Here is a 17,440-nt window from a genome sequence, read left to right on the forward strand (position 1 = left end):
GATGGCGGAGGGGAGGGGATTTGCTTTTAATGAAGGAAAAGCTGGCAGTCGTACAGTAGGCGACGCAGAAGGAAGGGAGGCTGGTCGTTAAGCGAAGTGTCACTCATCCCCTCCCCGCCCGCGAAGCCGGCATAGTAATTAAGTCAAATAAACAATGAGGAGGAATCCTCCTGGGAGGGGCGGTCAAACCAGCGCCGAGCACAAGAGTGGGCCCGGCCCCCCGACTGGGACGATCACAGGCGGAGAGAGAGAGAGAGCGAGGCCCAGGACGAGCAGGGCCCCGGGATTTGAGTCCATGAAATATACACCCGAGAGCGTGCGAGCGAGGTCCCCGTGAAAATCATTCTCAAATGAGCGCCGATGATACGCCTCCGGGGACAGATTCAGACAGACAAAAGTGACTGATTTGCCTCCCCCACCCCCCCCGTAAAAAGGACGGAGCAAACGACTGCAGAGTGAGTAGAGTGAGCGAGGACGTCTGAGAAATGGAGGCAGGTAGATAAAATGACCTCCCTGGGGGACAGCTGGTGCAGCAAGTGCTGAGTAGATGATTTCCCAGTTGTGTCAGTTAGACATTCGGCAGAAAGGATTCTGACTTGACGGGGACAGAAGAATGATCACAGGAGTTAATTATTTCCTCCTCTTCCTAACGCCAAAGTCGCTCTAACCTCCTTCGCCTTCGCACGAGGAGTCGAGGCGAAACTCAAGTCCAAGTTGAATTCCTCTGTGAACGTTTTGCAGATGTTGACAACTGCAAGAAAAAGTGAGTCAACATCACCTTGAACATCCTGCAGAGCTTCGTTGTCAATATCGAAACCACGATCATACATTTGACGGCTTTAAAACATAACAACTATTAAATTCTGCAGCACTACAGCCTCTGTGTGTCACCACAGAACAATGACACACTCCCGTGGATCAATGAATACCTGAGCACATTCCTCCCACAGCCATCAGGAGGAACGCTGACCCCTGAAGGTCAATCAGTGCATGTGCAGCACCCAGAGATTCCAAACACAATACGGCGGCAGATTATGCTAAAAAAAATCTTGACCCCATTGTGATCCCAGAAAAAAAACCCCGCCAGGGAGCGGCGCTTCAAAAAAAACGAAAGGCCTCGTCAGACAACCTGATAATTACCCTCGGCTCTGGGTAATTACGGCGCCTATACACGGCATGACCTCTTAACGCCGTCGCAGGCCACCCCCCCCCCACGCCAGCTCGCTGGGTGGAACCGAGCGAGGACGACGGAGCGCCGCTGAGAAAGACATGAGGGGAAATCTGAAATTGGCTCGCAACCCTTCAAAATAGACACTCGGTGTGGAACCGCACTCGACGCAGTCTGGACTCGGCCCCGTAATAAGCGCATCTGTGAGTGTGTGTGTTTGCGTGTGGGCGTGCCTGCCTGCCAGGGGGGGAAATAAGCATGTGTGTGTGTATATGTGTGTTTGTGGGTGTTTGCATGTGTGCCGGGTTTATCAGCGTATTTTGTCTATTCATTATTTTATATGTGATTGAGCAGCATCGCTCCCCTGCTCTCTCTCTCTCTCTCTCTCTCCCTCTCCGTCATATCTGTCCAGTCTGTGGGCTGAGGCTGACAGAGCGGATGCAGATAATTATAAGGTGTTCGCCCAACGCGCCAACTTTGGAGATGTCTGCCTCCCTCTCTCCCTCTCTCTCTCTCTCCCTCTCACCCTCTTCGTCCTTCCTCTCCTGCGGTTCAATCGCTCTCTCTCCCCCACCGCAGACCCTAAGTACAATCTTCCTGTATGCTGTGTGTGTGTGCGTTTGTGTGTGTGTGTGTGTCTGATTGTAGCTCAGTAGATACACATCCTTCTTTTCAACTCTCTTCGGACACACACACACACACACACACACACACACACACACACACACACACACACACACACACACACACACACACACACACACACACACACTGAACTGCCCTCATCTTCTCCCAACATTCCAATACTATAAACCAATGTTTCTCACTGGCTCGCTTTCCAGCTCTGCCCGCATGCTACATCCGAAAAACGCTGCATATCCTCGCTCTGACTCACATGCACCTGACCGCAGTGTTTGCTGGAGCCCCCCGCCCCTCAGCCACAAGTTGAGAGATGCTCTGATGAGTGTGTATCCGCGCTGACGCTTGTTAACCCCACAGATAATTATGCAATGACACAACCGACGCTTGCAAAACAAAAAGCCATTCATCACGTCCTGGAGAGAAACCTGTCACTTGTTTTTGTTGCGGTCTCACACTTGCATACTAAAGCGAGTGTTATCGTGGCGTTGTATCTTATTATGCATGAGTTAAACCAACACAGGAATGCAGGAGGAGTGATTTAAGTGTGTTATCATTCCCCCATGTTGAAAACTGGCAGGTAGAACTTCAGAGTTCAGCGGCCTCTCCTTTGCATGTGTCTTTGTTTTACTCTCTTCATCGGCGTGTGTTATGAAATGTTCCCCAGCGGCCGTAAAATGTTCTCTCGCAAAATAGCTGTGTTATTACTCGTCTACTTGCTTTGGAGAATTCAATTTAAGCGAAAATGAACATCCCGAATAAAATAAAAACCTAGATGTGCGCTCGCAGGCCACATTCGGAGATAGCGCCAGCGCCGTGTGTGGGTTTGCTCAAAGATTAACTTGTGTGCGCACAGCAAATCGTGTAAGTTAGTTGTGCATTTTTTGGTCCGTGTGTGTACATAAGCGTTGTATGGACATGCACACAGGGAGGGGGGGGGGGGTCAAGAAAAATATCCAGTGTCTTTGCATCTGTGTTTGGGAGACAGGTTTGGGTTACAGCGCGGTGCAGACTGCTGAAGCCGGGGTATGAATGGGTCCCGCCACCTGCTAAGTCTCGTCAGTCAGACGGAGAGAGAGAGAGAGAGAGAGACGGCCGCGACGTTCAGTCCGAACAGAGTCGAGTTACAAATGAGGGGAACATCTTCACAGAAAGACGGAGGGACGACAAACAAAGGACTGAAAGGGGAAGACAAACAGAAAGGACGATCAGATCCAGAGGGAGAAATAATGGATGCACAGTAATCTTGTAGCTATTAAAGACGCTCCTAGTGGGTTTTAATCCGAATCGACCAACTCTAATTGTTTCCAACGTCACTTTTTAAGGTCAACTTTAAATGCCAGGCCCTTAAAATCTCGGTGATTTAAAAGTCAGGCAGTTTCTTTTCTTCCTTTCTCATGGACTTGTTATTTCCCCGTCATAAATAACACCAGCAGCTCCAGATATAATGAGGCAGGTTTTGAAAACCCTCTCATTTCATATTTCACGTCGCCACATTAGGAAAATGAGAAAATCCTGACGTTATGAAATGGTGCCACATGGGGATTTTATTGATTATTATTTTTCCAGTGTTGAAAGGCGTATCAAGAAATGCAGACACTGTTCATTTATTACGCCAACCCCCTCGTTTTGTTCAACAATTGCTCCGACTGGCATGCATCTGTGCACCCGGCGATCCGTGTTCCGGTGTCTCTGTCGTCGCCGCTGTCACAGTTTGCCGGGGACACATCCAGAACTGTAGCCCTGCCTCATTAATTTCTAATAAAATGGCAGAGCTGACATTCGGCTGCACCGCTCGGCTGACAGGCTGCACTAACAGGCAGTGGCTCCAGACATGACCACGCTAACCACAGCCTGGTTCCTCTTCACATCCATCCATCAAACCGCCTCACGATAGCACAAGCTGCCTCCCGCTCGCTGCACAGCTTCGCCGACGAGTGATTTTCCTGATTTGCACACACACACACTCACAGAGGAGTTAGAACCGGTGGCTGTGCTCGCATGCAAAAAAGCGAGTGTATGTGTGTCTGTTTGTTTTCCTAAAAAATTAATGTAAACCAGAGCGACCGAGCAGCCTGGTTGCGCTGCGAGCACTTAGTGGTGTGTGAGCGGGCTCTCTGCGGTGCACATGGCCCGGCCTCGAGCCGTCTGTGGGCACAGCGCTGGTGGAAAACCGCTCTCTGCGGTCCAGCCGTCCAATGACGGGAGGAGACACACACTAATGAAATGGTTCCATCATGGACCACTTTTCTTGTATGCCTGCTTTTTTTTTTTTATTTGATTCATTCTCTCATGTTTCTGTCTCACTTTACTGTCATTATCCTGACTTTCGAGTTCCTTGTCTCTATTATTCTCTTTTGCTTTCTCTGCTTTTCTTCTCCCGTCAGCTCCTTTTGGTAAAACTTTGCTCTTGTTTTCTGCATCTCTCTGTCTCTCTCTCTCTCTTTCTCTCTCTCTTTCTCTGTGTCTCTCTCCCCCGGGGGAAGAGCAGGAATGCTGTGCGGTGACGAGGAAGTCTAGCATTTGGGTTGAGAGAGATGAATGGTGCTGCGCGGTGAAATTCAACACATACTTAGGCGACTCTTATAGATTCTGCGTGGTTTGGGATGCGGCCGCTTTTACCTTGTTAGTCCCTCTGATGCGTACGGTATCCGACGGTTGAACTTACTCTGAGTCAATGTCACGGGGACAGAGTTTGGTGTTGAAACGTCCCGTAGGACACGATACTGGCTGTGATTTACGACTATGAGTCACTTTTGGTTGCAAAATAGAAAAGTTTTCAAATTTTTTGAGTTGAACTGTGTTTTTGCCCGAAGGGGAATCGAAGAAAACACTTTCCTCAGCCAAGGAGGGGATGTTTTCAACCGTATCTGTTTTTTGGTCGGTTTGTTTGTTTGTGACCAGGATTACACAACAATTTGGTGGAAGGATGGGACATGAGCCAAGAAAGAACCGATACATGATGGTGCAGATCCGGACAAGGGGCGGATACATTGTCCCCAATTTCCCAGGGAATAAAAATGGTTCAGCTTCGGATATCACCTAACGTCGGATATCACCTAACGACAAATTATATGGGGCTTTCGGTGTAGAAGTTAAATAATCGGCAAACATTCCCATCTTCTGTTTGTCTTACACTGTTTATAGTCCAACAATATTATTTTATCACACAAGTCAAAGTTTTTTTGCACAAAACTCAAACTGTGATACTTTCTGTTTTTTTTTTAATGTCCTGGTGACATTTTGGCTCATCTCTACTAACAGCTATTTGCATTTGAAAGCAGATTTACTAGAAAGCCGTTGCACTTTGTTCCATGTCTTCTCGTTCTCTTGCTCTCCCTGTCCCTTACACACAGATTCTGCACATTCATATGCAGAGATATGCGCGGACGTAATGATTAATCACTCCACACACACACACGTGTTAACACACACTCCGTTCTTTGGGATTTAAATCGCACAAAAGAACATTATTTTAATCGTTACAGTTCACGGTGCGTGAGGAAGCGCATTTCCTGATGGCGCAGTCACTCAGCTCCACCTGACTGACAAATCCAGCGGCCCAGGTTGTATTATACAGAGCATTGCCATGGAAACCAACCCACACCTGCTCCTGTGCTTAGACAGCGAGAGAGAAGAGGGAGGGGAGGTGAACTTTTGAGTCCTGTGTGGATGATATCCTTGAGCTCGGGATAATATTTGAGCACTTTGTTAAGCAAAGCTCTCAGCAAATTTCCAAGGGGCGGCAGCCAGGGATTTTTTTTTCTTCCTCTCTCCCCCCCGACACCTGTGTTTTGTGGCCAAGGCCATCACACACACACACACACACACACACACACACACACACACACACACACACACACACACACACACACACACCGCACCACACACGGAGAAAAAGGAAGGCAGACTTTCAGGAGGCAGAGACTGACGTGCCAAGCCAAACCACCGGAGATATTACAGCACTGTGTGTCTTCGCATTTCTGAAGCTCGGCCTTGCATTTGAAAGATAAACGTGTAATTCTCCACGCCAGTTTCCTTTTTTCGAGACGCTATTTTCTCTTCAAACTTTCCCTGCCTGTCCACTGAGTCGTTCTTTAGTAACACACCTATTTGGATCTGAGTCTCACACCTTCAGCCAGCTGCTGGGAGGGAAAAAGAACAATGTCAATGAGCAGGAACTGAACAACGTGTCATTCAAACTCCTTTTTTCTCTTTACATATCGAAAACAACTCTGGCCTCGTTGAGCTTTCACTGCATGTACGAACAAGAGAAACACTTAGAAATGTTGCGTGATTTTAATGGAACCATCTGTTGAATCTCAGTCAAGTGTTTTTATCCGTCAGGCTTTTATGTTTCATGTCACTCAAACACAATCACACACACACACACACACAGTCGCACACACACAGATAAACATAATTTAATGCCCTGTCGCCTTTCTTTCATTCGCTCTCATTATTCGGCTATTGCGTGGCATGTAGGCGGCTAAAACGCCCGCCTGTTTGGAGAATGGGGGAGTGAAGAGCACTCCACAGACAATTGCACTTGAATTTTGAATATATAGTTTTTTTGTTTCCTGGGGATTTTTAAGAAAAGAGCCAGGTTATTTTCCATAATGGAGGATGATGATTTATTTGAATGAATCGTTTTTTATTTGCCAGTTTCAAGGGCCATACAGAGTGTGTGTGCGTTTGTGTTTGTGTGTTTGTAAGGGTGTGTGTGTGTGTGTGTTTTGTATAGATTGTATAGAAATGTATAGACAATCATACTTCAGGATGCTTCTTTCAGTCATCATATGTAGAGAGTTTCATGAAAACTGGGTCAACACTGATTGCGTAAAATCGTGAATGTACTCTTTACATTTGCATTTGTGTGTGTGCGTGTGTGTGTGTGTTTGCATAGGCCACTGTTCCTGTACAATTAATGTGTGTAAGACAGGATGTGTGAGTGACAGAGAGCAGACAGAGGATGTGTGTAACAAGAGAAAGTGGGATGGAGGTGGGCAGCAGAGACCGAACCAAATGAAGTGTGTGAGGTGTGTGTAGGGGCTGGAATGCACACACACACACACACACACACACACACACACACACACACACACACACACACACACACGCACACACAAGCATATATGTGTGTTTAAATGTCTCTGTGTTCCAGTGGCTAGTGTAAGCAGACTGTGGGTGGCGAGGGGGGCGTGTGCTACATATGTCCATGTGTGTGTGTGTGTGTGTGTGTGTGTGTGTGTGTGTGTGTGTGTGTGTGTGTGCATTGGGGGGTCCGGGGCCATAGTGTGTGTGTTAGAGATGGAAGCTGCTGAGTGCGCTCACTGTTCAACTAGTTCATGCTGCATAAGCAGAAATACTCAACATCCTCCCAGACTACAACTTAGTCTGGGAAGAAAAGAGAAAGTGTGTGCGTGTGTTAGTGTGTGTGTAGTGCGTGTTTAGAGAATTGATGTGGTGTAAACATTTAGGTCACAATAATATATGCATGTCAGTTTAAGGGTGTGTTCGGTGTTTGCATTTTTAAAGTAGAGCACAGTGAGTTCATGCAGAACCTGTTTTGTGTTTGTGACAGTGCGTGTATGCATTTGTTTGCATGTTCTATATGTTCACTGTGTGTGCGTGTGTGTGTGTGCGTGCTTGTCCTTTTCCTGGGTACTATATTTTGTATGAGCTGTGCTGTGCGCTCCCCGTGCTGCTGTTCTCCCGCTTCCAAACGAGCGTGTCTGTGTTTAGGTTGGAGGTCCTTAGGTGCTCACGCCCCAGTTCCTCCAATTCTCCAAACCACAGAAGATCCCAGCTCGGATAAAGCCTCTTTTTGTGTGTGTGTGTGTGTGTGTGTGTGTGTGTGTGTGTGTGTGTGTGTGTGTGTTTGTGTGTGTTTCGTGTGCGGAGGCAACCTTGTCTTTGTCGGACTTCACCACGTGTTGAAATATGCGTGAGTGTTTTTCTACTTTTTGGCCCATCGGTGGGGGAAACCTTTTCACGACGATCCCCGGACGCTGCCATTTTGGAGCGCATTCCTGGCTCCTGGACTCGGCTCCAGAGTCTCACTCTGAGTTGATATGGGTCGTCACATGTTGAGCCAACATGGCAGTAAAGACAGAGGAGCTGGGAAGAATCCCTCCTAAATGGAAACAGGGATAAGATCTGTTCATTTGCTGTTTACTGTTTTCGGCGTCTGTGCCTCAAGATCTGCCATTGTTTTCCATTTTTTCCTTTTTCTGATCTGTCAAAGGTTTAAAACTATTTATTTTTCCATTTCATTCCAATTTAGTTTTTTCTAACTTGACTTTCTACCAAATCCTTCATTTTTTTCCATTACTTCATAGTTGCAACTTTAAAAATAAAAAAGTCAAATTTGCTGACATCCTGCTTTCTGATGTCTGATTGGTGAACGGAGAAAAGGGGACCTTCTGATTGGCTGACGACATGTCTCTGAGGACACCCCTTAACTTTAGTATTTGATTTCATTTTCATCTGAGCACTGCAGCACTTTCTCCTTTGTGGCACAGTAAGTTTGTGTATGTGAATGTGAATGCCAGGATGCTGGTTTGCATGGAATGGCCAGTGCAGAAAAAAGGATACCTACACACATTGAACCCCCCGCCCCACCCACCCACCCACATACACCCACACACACACACACACACTCAATCCATCTGTGGTACTGTACAAATCCTCACACGCATTCACAGACTCCCATTCATGCCCGCTCCCACCCACTTGATTTCCAAAGCCTCCAACTTTGCCTCGAACCGAAACCCGAGTGACGCAGATGAGCTGCGACCGTCTTTATGAGGTGACGGCCACGCCCTCTCGCTGGTCCTCCTCCACCCCACACGTACTGGTTGCACAGGAATGGCTGACAAACCTCGCCCCCCCCCCCTTCCCATCAGTCCCTTCTTTTATGTAGACACAGATGTCCAAGGTCTTACGCGCTGTGAGTGGGCGCAGATGGCTCCTATAGCAGCCCGTCAATCACGGCCCTGTGGGGAGAGAGCAGGGAGATCGCAATCCGCTGGACTGCACGCTCCTCTGTGTGTGTGTGTGTGTGTGTGGGAGGGTGTGTGTGCACGTGTGTGTATGTTTGTGTGGTCTCTATATTGTGTGCCATGCATGTGTCCACGCTGTGTTGACACTGACGATGATGGATGATGTCGTATGATAGACTGAGGCTGATGTATCGGAGGACTTTACCTGCGGGGGAAATCCAGAGCACATGTTTCGTGTCCAGTAGAACAACCAGGGGCACATGTTTAATGGATTAATTCAATTTCTTTTTTATTGAACTGCAAATCAAATATTGTTCTTGCTATGATAATTATTTCATTTTGGATCAGCCTGCACTGTAACTGGCCCCCTGCCAGTTGACATACCGCATATCTTCGCTTTGGAAGATGCTATTTAATTTACCGATATTGATTTATTTCCTGCATTTGCTCAACTTGGCTTCTCTGTGATGGTAATATCCAGCAATAAGGTGATGTGAAGGAAATGCACCTAATAAAGTGTCCTTACATCCCGTCATGTGCTAAAGATAATAATAAAAATGATAATTTAATCCAAAATAATTCAATTTAATTTGATTGCCTACTGTACAAAATAAAATTCTTCCAATTGCCTTAAAAACTGCGGCTTTTTCTGGCTACGCTATTACAACCTGCGGTCACTTAAGAACATATCTGTGAATATACATTGAATATTTTGTGCTGCAGCGCGTGAAACAGCAGGATTACACATTGTGTTGCATTAACAGGATGTGTAATCCTGGGTTAACTTGCTCTCAGGAAGGGAGTGTTGTTCTTTGTTAATGTAACACTAACGCTCAGTAAAGCCCGCTCTTCTTCAGAGTTTGTCGAAACTCCTTTTCGGAGATTTAATGTATAACTGACTTTAGCACACAGGTGAAGTCTTGTTCTGGTTTCTTCATTGGGTTTTAATGTATATTCCAGGACTTTGTAGCCCCCCCTTTAATTTGAATTTACACAATATCCCGTCTACAGTCGCACACACGCACACAGTGTCTCCCCTCGCCCTGACTCCGTATGAATTATTCAACCAATCACACGGCTGAACAGGCCTGAACCGTGTCCCTGACTGGGACGTGCTGTGTTTACTTTAAATGTCTCACGCTATACCTGACTGACGTGTGTCCGTGTGTACGTGTGTGCAAGTGTGTGTGAAAAAGGCAATTACAGAAGCATGAGAAAAGGTCACATTTCATACCACAGGGCGCCATGATCGGAGAGCAGCAGATTCTTCCTTTGAATCAGAGACAAATTTAGTTATTCCGCAAATACATAATTGATTGTTGAGTTTTTTCTTATGCAAAAAGATTTAAACCCTCTTACACAAGAGAAATACAGTCAAGAGGAATTATGATTTCATACTATATTTTATCTTAAAGGTCAATTTTATTTGAGTCAGTTATTTGAAATTTCTCAACAACTTTGTTTTATGAAATAATTTCTTTAGAAGAGCTATGGTGTTTTGTACTGAATAATGTGTTTTATTTTTCGACATTTCTATCTGTTCAATCCTTTTCCTTACATCCATCTTTCAACAACTCTCTCTTTTCTTTCTTTTCAGAGATGTTAGAGACCAGTAACCTCATCACCTACAACGGCTTGGCCAACAGCTCGAGCTACGACACCTTCCTATTGGACGAGGAGCGAGGGCGCCTGCTGGTCGGAGCCGAGGACCACATCTTCTCCTTCGACCTCGTCAACATCAACAGGGACCACAAGCAGGTAGGACTCTGGTTACACTTCTCCTTCTCCTCCCTCCTCTCTTCTCCTCTCCCTCTGGAGTCCATTACTCCATCTCTTCCTTCCCCCCTCCCCTCAGTCCCTCCCCCTGTCTGTCTTGGTCCAGACAGGGCCGTCCGTAATTCCATTACTCCACCTGGACTAGGTTAACGGTCTTTTTATCTGATTCGAGCAGCTATCATTGACACACAGAACTGACAGACTTTGCCTGCAGGCTGCAGAGAGCTGAGCAGGGGAATTAAAGTGCTGAAAAATACATAGTCAATGCAGAGAGGCAGAGTGTGTCTCTGCATTCTTTTTGCCCTTGGCTAGGATGTGTGTTTTTTTTTTCCACTTTCTCTTTTTCGCTCTTTTGTTCTGATCCTTGCATCATTAGGAGATAAAGGCCAAAAAGCAGTGATTAAGCAAATCTAATGTAATTACCCCCAAATTTGCAACGCAGCTTCCCAGGAGAAGAAAAACTCAGCTGATCTACAGAGGAGTTAAAGTTTCAGAGCAGAATGAGGAATGGTGTGTATGTGTGTGTGTACATACACGCACGTGCATACTTTTTCATTGACATTTCACATCTGTGCGGCTTCCAACAAAAAAAGGGCCCTCGATCCCATCCACATTTTAGTATACAACCATTCCCTGACTCATTCATGCACACTCATATGCTCCATGTGTTTATAACTCCTGTGACCACAGAGCCTTTATTTTAAAGATCAAAGTGCAGGAAGTGCCATTTAGGGTGTTTTCAAATCCACTTTTGCTGGTTTAATGGCAGAAAAAATAGCTGCAGTGCCATTCACATGGTTCAAAAGAGATTTACTTGATCTCTTCACTCAGTATGGATTTATTTTATACTTGCTGATTTGCCAGGTACTACACAAGAACAGATCTGGTCATGCACAAAGTCAAAGTGTGCAAGTCCAGTGTACGTGTTTTGTGCACCTGTCTGTGTGACACATATTACAATGGGTCTTTGAAATAAACAAATTCTGCGAAATTGACTTCAGGTTCTTGGTAAACACGCAGATTCAAGTATATTTGCTATTGAAACAATGTTGGGCGTAGGACGGGCTGAAGCTCACTAAGACAATTGCGTCAAGCTTGGCGCTATTTTGCTGTTGGGTGTAAGATAAGCCCATTTGGGCCATAGATGGATTCACCCTAAGGAAAGAACAACGTACAAAATGAGTCCGATCATTTCCAAAAGAAAATATTAAAAGCCTGTTTTCTTTTCATATTTGAAGTGAAAAGTGCAACCATATGCTCGCGATCTGAACTGTAGAAAAGAGTTTAACTTTTTAAATCCCATAATTTGATCCAGAACCCATATTTAAGCCATATAAAATGTCTATATCGACAAAGCAAGTGAAACACGAAGGGTAGAGTTTCCTGCATATTACATGTTTGACTCATGGTACATTTTTAACTCTGTTTGTCTCTCATTGTTGTTTTCCTGCCACACCGACTCTGTTTCTTCTCCACTTTGATGCAGTCTGTCATTATATTGTAGAAAAGCCTTTGAATATTTATCAAATGTACATGAAACACTGACCTAAAATAAAAAAGTGAGTAAAACATGACTAATGAAAAGTAATTCTCCTGGAATTCAAAGGAACCGGTTTCCTTCTGATTCACTGCTGCGACTCACTGAGCTCCTCTCCAACTCCAGCAGAGTGTGACTTTGTCTTCTTCTCGTTTTTGCACAGATTGCATGGCCTGCCACCCCCTCCAAGAAGGATGAATGCAAGTGGGCAGGGAAAGACTATGTGGTAAGTCTACACTCACGATGGCATCATGATTTCAGCGCTTCCATTGAATTTCTCAGGAATTTGAGTTCTGGCAACAGCACATGATAGAAGTAACCGTCTGGATCCACCAGCAGTAGAATTACCATAGCACTGTAGGGAGATGGCAAATGAGCTCAGATAAAAGTGATAGTAGCCATGTCTCATGTCACCTCTAGCACACTGTACTCTCTGTGGACCATCCCCCACAGAACTGAACACACACTGGAGCACAGATGTTCGATCACACTGAAGTGCACGTAGCGTCTCACTGGCACCAGGACAATGACGCAATTCCCCAGAGGTTATTCGCCTCTGTGATGTACAGTGTAATGATGGAAGTATATATATATATATTTATATATATATATACATGTATGTGGGAGAGCGTTGTTTGAGCTCTCTTTATCTGGCACAGTTTATTAGCTCACATGTGCAATTCAGCGCAAATTTGCTGAACACATACTATGTGCCACCAGCTTTGTTTGTGTGCAGGACGGGTGTTAGTGCGTGTTATCTCTGTGTCGCTGTTTGGAAAGGCCCGCTCCGTGTAGTATCTGATCTCAATTTCACGGCTGGTTGAGTCTCGAGTGCAGAGGCTGCAGGTTTTAAGGATTACCCAGAATTACACTGTGCTTTTTCAAATCACAGAGGTTCCACTGGGGTCCGAACTCACCAGCGGATTTTTCAGTTCCACACACACACACACACCAACATTGACTCGAGGCCACACGAGGAACACTACACCTCCGCTGTCTCGCACGGTGGAAAAATAGTGTGCGCTGGCAGCACAAAATCACACAAAACCCTGTGATGAGGTATTTGCGTGCTGTGAAAATGTTTACCCTTGAAAATGAGGCGGTGAGAGCAGAGAGGGAGTGCAGCACGGGAGGCCTTGATTGGGACATTACTAAAGCATTCAGAGCTCCCAAATTGATGCATTTGTCCAAACCACACTTTACAGCCGCAGAACAAATGTAACAGCTGCCCCCTCCTCTCCAAAATGCCTGATGGCTGCATCATTCTCCTTGGCAGGATGAGTCTGTAACTTGGCCCAGGTTGTTGCGTTTCGGTGAACAAAGCGTTCGGATACTGAAGTGTGGCTTCACAGTTTTTCGCAGAACTGCCTGATGTCATTTCCGATTATTTGTCCAGCTATTACAGACACCGAAGGGAAATTAGCAGTTATCCTGCATTTCCACAGTATTTTTTCCATATTCAATTAGAGACCTCAGCATAATCTCAAAATTCACTCAACTCATCCAAATGTCTACGAACCACACACAAATCTGTCCGCCCGTTTCTCCCGTGGAAAGTCATCGTGAAAGAGCCCAGAGAGAGTCATTAACTTGATCCAATAATGACTCATTTATCCTCTGCGGCTGTTGTGGCTTTTTTACATAATGACATGGTTTGTGATCGGGGAAGCCATTTTTCACCTGAGGCCAAGATCGAGCTGACGCGTTTGAGTGACTTGAATAAGTAACGTCTGTCAGTGTTTAGGTGCAACCCACCTCCCACATAGCTAATGAGTCCAACTTATTGAGAGCCGTGTAAAATCCTAAACAGACCTGACATCCGAGGGTGAGGGGTGGCTGGGTTCGGGGGGGGGGTTATAGGAGCTTGTGTGAAATGCATATTATAAGGGCGTGAGAATGATGTGGGGGGTGGGGCCGTTTGGTCCCGCTGTTCAACAGTAGGGAAAAAACAGAGGGTAGAGTCGTTAAGTTGACGCAGTCTTCTAGACACTTGGACGGGGCTGAGGTTAGCCACAAGACATCATGTAAGTTTTAGTCTTCCTCTGTGAAATGGGCAATAACAGTGTGGCTGAAGTGTGCGAACTGAGTGTGTGAGACTGTGGGTCGTTGATGAAGGTTCACACGTGAGACTTATTAAATCCTGCAGTTCAGCCCACTCAGAAACTGCTAACACGCTAAAACCGCGTATTACATACCTGTATCGACATTTGGATGAAATGAGGCTTATTCACTTTTTTGACGACAATATGATGAGAAGATTGTGAGCAATTTTTGGTCTGTGTGGTAAATATGAAGCTAACATCAGTAATCGCTTAGCTTAGCTTAGCACAAAGGCTGGAAAAATTGAAAAAAAGCTCACCTATAGCCTTCTAAAAGGGCGATGGATCCTTCTTTCGTTGTACACATTTGAAGAAGCCGTGGAGAAGAGATACAATCGGTCTTCGACTGCAGCTTCCACAGGACGCAGCCCCTGAACTGGGACACAGCTGTTCAGTGGTTTCCATTTTCACAACTCACTCTCAGCTTTTTTCCCAAAATGTCGATTTGGAGCATGTTACTGCGGAGGAAAAAACAGCAGCCTCAAAAACACAATTGTTTCTACTTCTTTGAATAATAGCAGGAAATTCAGCTTTTTCGGAAAATTCAATTTTGGATTGCACTGGAAGATGTGCGACTGACACCTGGAGCCTCGTATCCATGTATGTCTCATGAGGGACATCATCAAATCATCTGAAACGTCTGAACTGCTCAGAGGCCGGAGGAGATACAGTTGTTGAAGGGGAGGAAAGGAGTATTTGGCAGTCAGCATTTGATTTGATGTGTGTATGTGTTGCTTTTCCAAATCCCCAAACAAACACAAGTACTTGTTTGTTGGGTAGATATTCAATAAGTATTTATAATTAGGCAAACCACAAGCTAATCTCTTAAACACATGTGCCCAAATCAAGTCCTCAAGGCCGCTAATAAGCCTCCTACACCAACCAATCTCCTTGATTAGCGCTCTAATAAACAGTCTCACACCACTGGGATTGTCAGCATGTGCCGCAGAGCCAACCCAAATACCCACGGTAAATTGAAACACATGGATCATTAAAGATGTGAGGGGGATTTGCTGATTCGACTTACAGGTGGGATTTCCTCGAATGAGACTCGGTTTCATACGGTTGTTCTTTTTTTTTCCTTTTCCGAGTGGAAAGTCCCTGCTTTAAATTCCAACAAAGCTTTTCTCTATTCACCGTTATTCTCTGCTTTCTATTTGTCTCGGGTTTCAGTCGAATCACATCCTTTTTTTTATGATAGGTGTCCGCTTTATTTTCATAAGGGGTAAAACCCTATTTAAACTTTATGATATGAAGGAGTGAATTGGCCGCGCAGGGGCTACTGCTCACACAAGTCCCTTTTGTAGAATTCCCAAAAGTTCCATGTGCTTTGCGAGGCAGGTATTGCAGACGAAAGTAAATGTCTTTACCAGCTATTACTGCATAAATATATCCACAAGTTGGTGTGTATATCTTTATTTTATGTTGATTTATATGTATTTTGTTTTTTTATTTTTTGCAGAAAGAGTGCTCTAACTACATTCGGGTCCTCCAACCGTACAACCAGACCCACATGTACATCTGCGGCACAGGAGCCTTCCACCCCATCTGTGCTTATCTGGAAATGGGCAAGAGGGCAGAGGTAAGGCATTGTGGTGCATTGATGTCAGCACACACCGAACGTTGTTGGGTTTTAAGTTGTTATATATATGCAAAAAGGTAATTTAGATTTCAACTCATTAGGAAGTCATGAAACGTGACACCAGTGCTATTGTAAAGTAATGAGAGGGAAAGTTCAATACTGTTTCCCCTTAAGCAATTGAGTGTTATCACACACACACACACACACAAACACACACACACACACACACACACACACACACACACACATGCTTTTCTGTCAAGCGCAGCAGTATCCATTCCCCTCATTGATTATCTCCCCATCAATGTTTTCCTTTGTGTGAAGATGTGGAAAAAAGTGGTCACTACACGGTTCGACTCCAGCCGTCGGAAATTAAAACAACCTCTCCCCCGGCATTAAAGTTTAATCAGTCATCCTGATAGAGGTCTACAAGTGAATCAGTGTAGCAGCGTGGGTTCTGTCGCCGGACAATGGGGGGGGGGGGGGGGGGTGTAGTGTTTGCACCATGCAGATTGTCCCCGCATGTGTTCTCTTGTGGTTTAACACTTGTAATCCTAGTAATCGAATTACTGAAAAGCGAGTGATTCCGACCTCTCGTAACTGTTGTTTAGATTTATTTAAATACTCTTGAGGTGATTTTTGCCTTTTCTTCTAAATCTTCTTCTAAATGGTGCAGCTCATTCCAAGAGCTGTGAGGAAGAAGCAGAATATGTTGTAATTTGAAACGCAGGCTATGTATGTACCTTTAGGCTTAGTTTAGCTTTCTCTGGCCTTGTTTTGAACTCTGACCCGTTCCACCACAGGACAACATCTTTCGACTGGCGCCTCATTTTGAGAACGGCCGCGGGAAAAGCCCCTACGACCCCAGAATGCTCTCCGCCTCGCTCCTGATCGGTGAGTTTGATCCCTCCCTCCATTAGTTCCAGGAGACACGCATTTGCCTCCGGGCCGATCATTTGTTCCTATAACTTTAACTTTCTCTCGCTGGCAGACGGGGAGCTGTACTCTGGCACGTCTGCTGATTTCATGGGAAGGGACTTTGCCATTTTCCGTACGCTGGGGGATCATCATCCAATCAGGACGGAGCAGCACGATTCAAGATGGCTGAATGGTAAAGATTACGAAATTGATTTTCACAACGGAAGGAATCAATTTTCCTGTTCGATCCAGTTTTTCATCGATACAGCTGTTTGCGTTCTCCTAGAAGTACAGGGTTTCCTGTGGTGTTGTTTAATGACACAGCTGGATTTTATCACTGACTCTTAAATGATGCCTTTACCTTGGTTTTTTGTATCTCCAAGCAAAAAGGGGAAGCGAGTACGTTCAGCCTGCACAAAACATACAGACGCCAACAAAACCCTGTTTACTGCACCCTAATATCCTACATACACCTCAAAATATTCAAAACAGTGGAAATAAGTTCCTGTCCTTGGCCAGTTTCTTAGAAAAAGAAAGAAAAACCTCTATTCATTTCCAACGGATTTTAAAGCATCAAATTCTCCCACAAGCCTCAAGCCTCCAGTCACTTCCATTCATGTGCAGACATCAGATATCCGAGCCCCATTCACAAAGTTGCTGGGATTGTCTGTGCCAGTGAGATTAGCGCGGCGGTGAGAGTTATTGACCGCTCGGCCC

At 45.4% G+C, this 17,440-nt stretch overlaps 1 protein-coding gene across 1 annotated transcript in view; it reads left to right on the top strand.

Moving 5' to 3' along the window:
* Nucleotides 1-17,440, top strand: part of sema3aa (sema domain, immunoglobulin domain (Ig), short basic domain, secreted, (semaphorin) 3Aa) — a 31,319-nt gene that overhangs the window by 3,126 nt on the left and 10,753 nt on the right. The window contains exons 2-6 of the mRNA XM_061078390.1: nt 10,409-10,569; nt 12,288-12,350; nt 15,686-15,805; nt 16,609-16,699; nt 16,797-16,916. Coding sequence (XP_060934373.1) covers nt 10,409-10,569; nt 12,288-12,350; nt 15,686-15,805; nt 16,609-16,699; nt 16,797-16,916 — 555 coding nt within the window. The remainder of the gene's footprint in view (nt 1-10,408; nt 10,570-12,287; nt 12,351-15,685; nt 15,806-16,608; nt 16,700-16,796; nt 16,917-17,440) is intronic.

Source organism: Limanda limanda, chromosome 1, assembly GCF_963576545.1.
Source record: "Limanda limanda chromosome 1, fLimLim1.1, whole genome shotgun sequence".
Classification (NCBI taxonomy): domain Eukaryota; kingdom Metazoa; phylum Chordata; class Actinopteri; order Pleuronectiformes; family Pleuronectidae; genus Limanda; species Limanda limanda.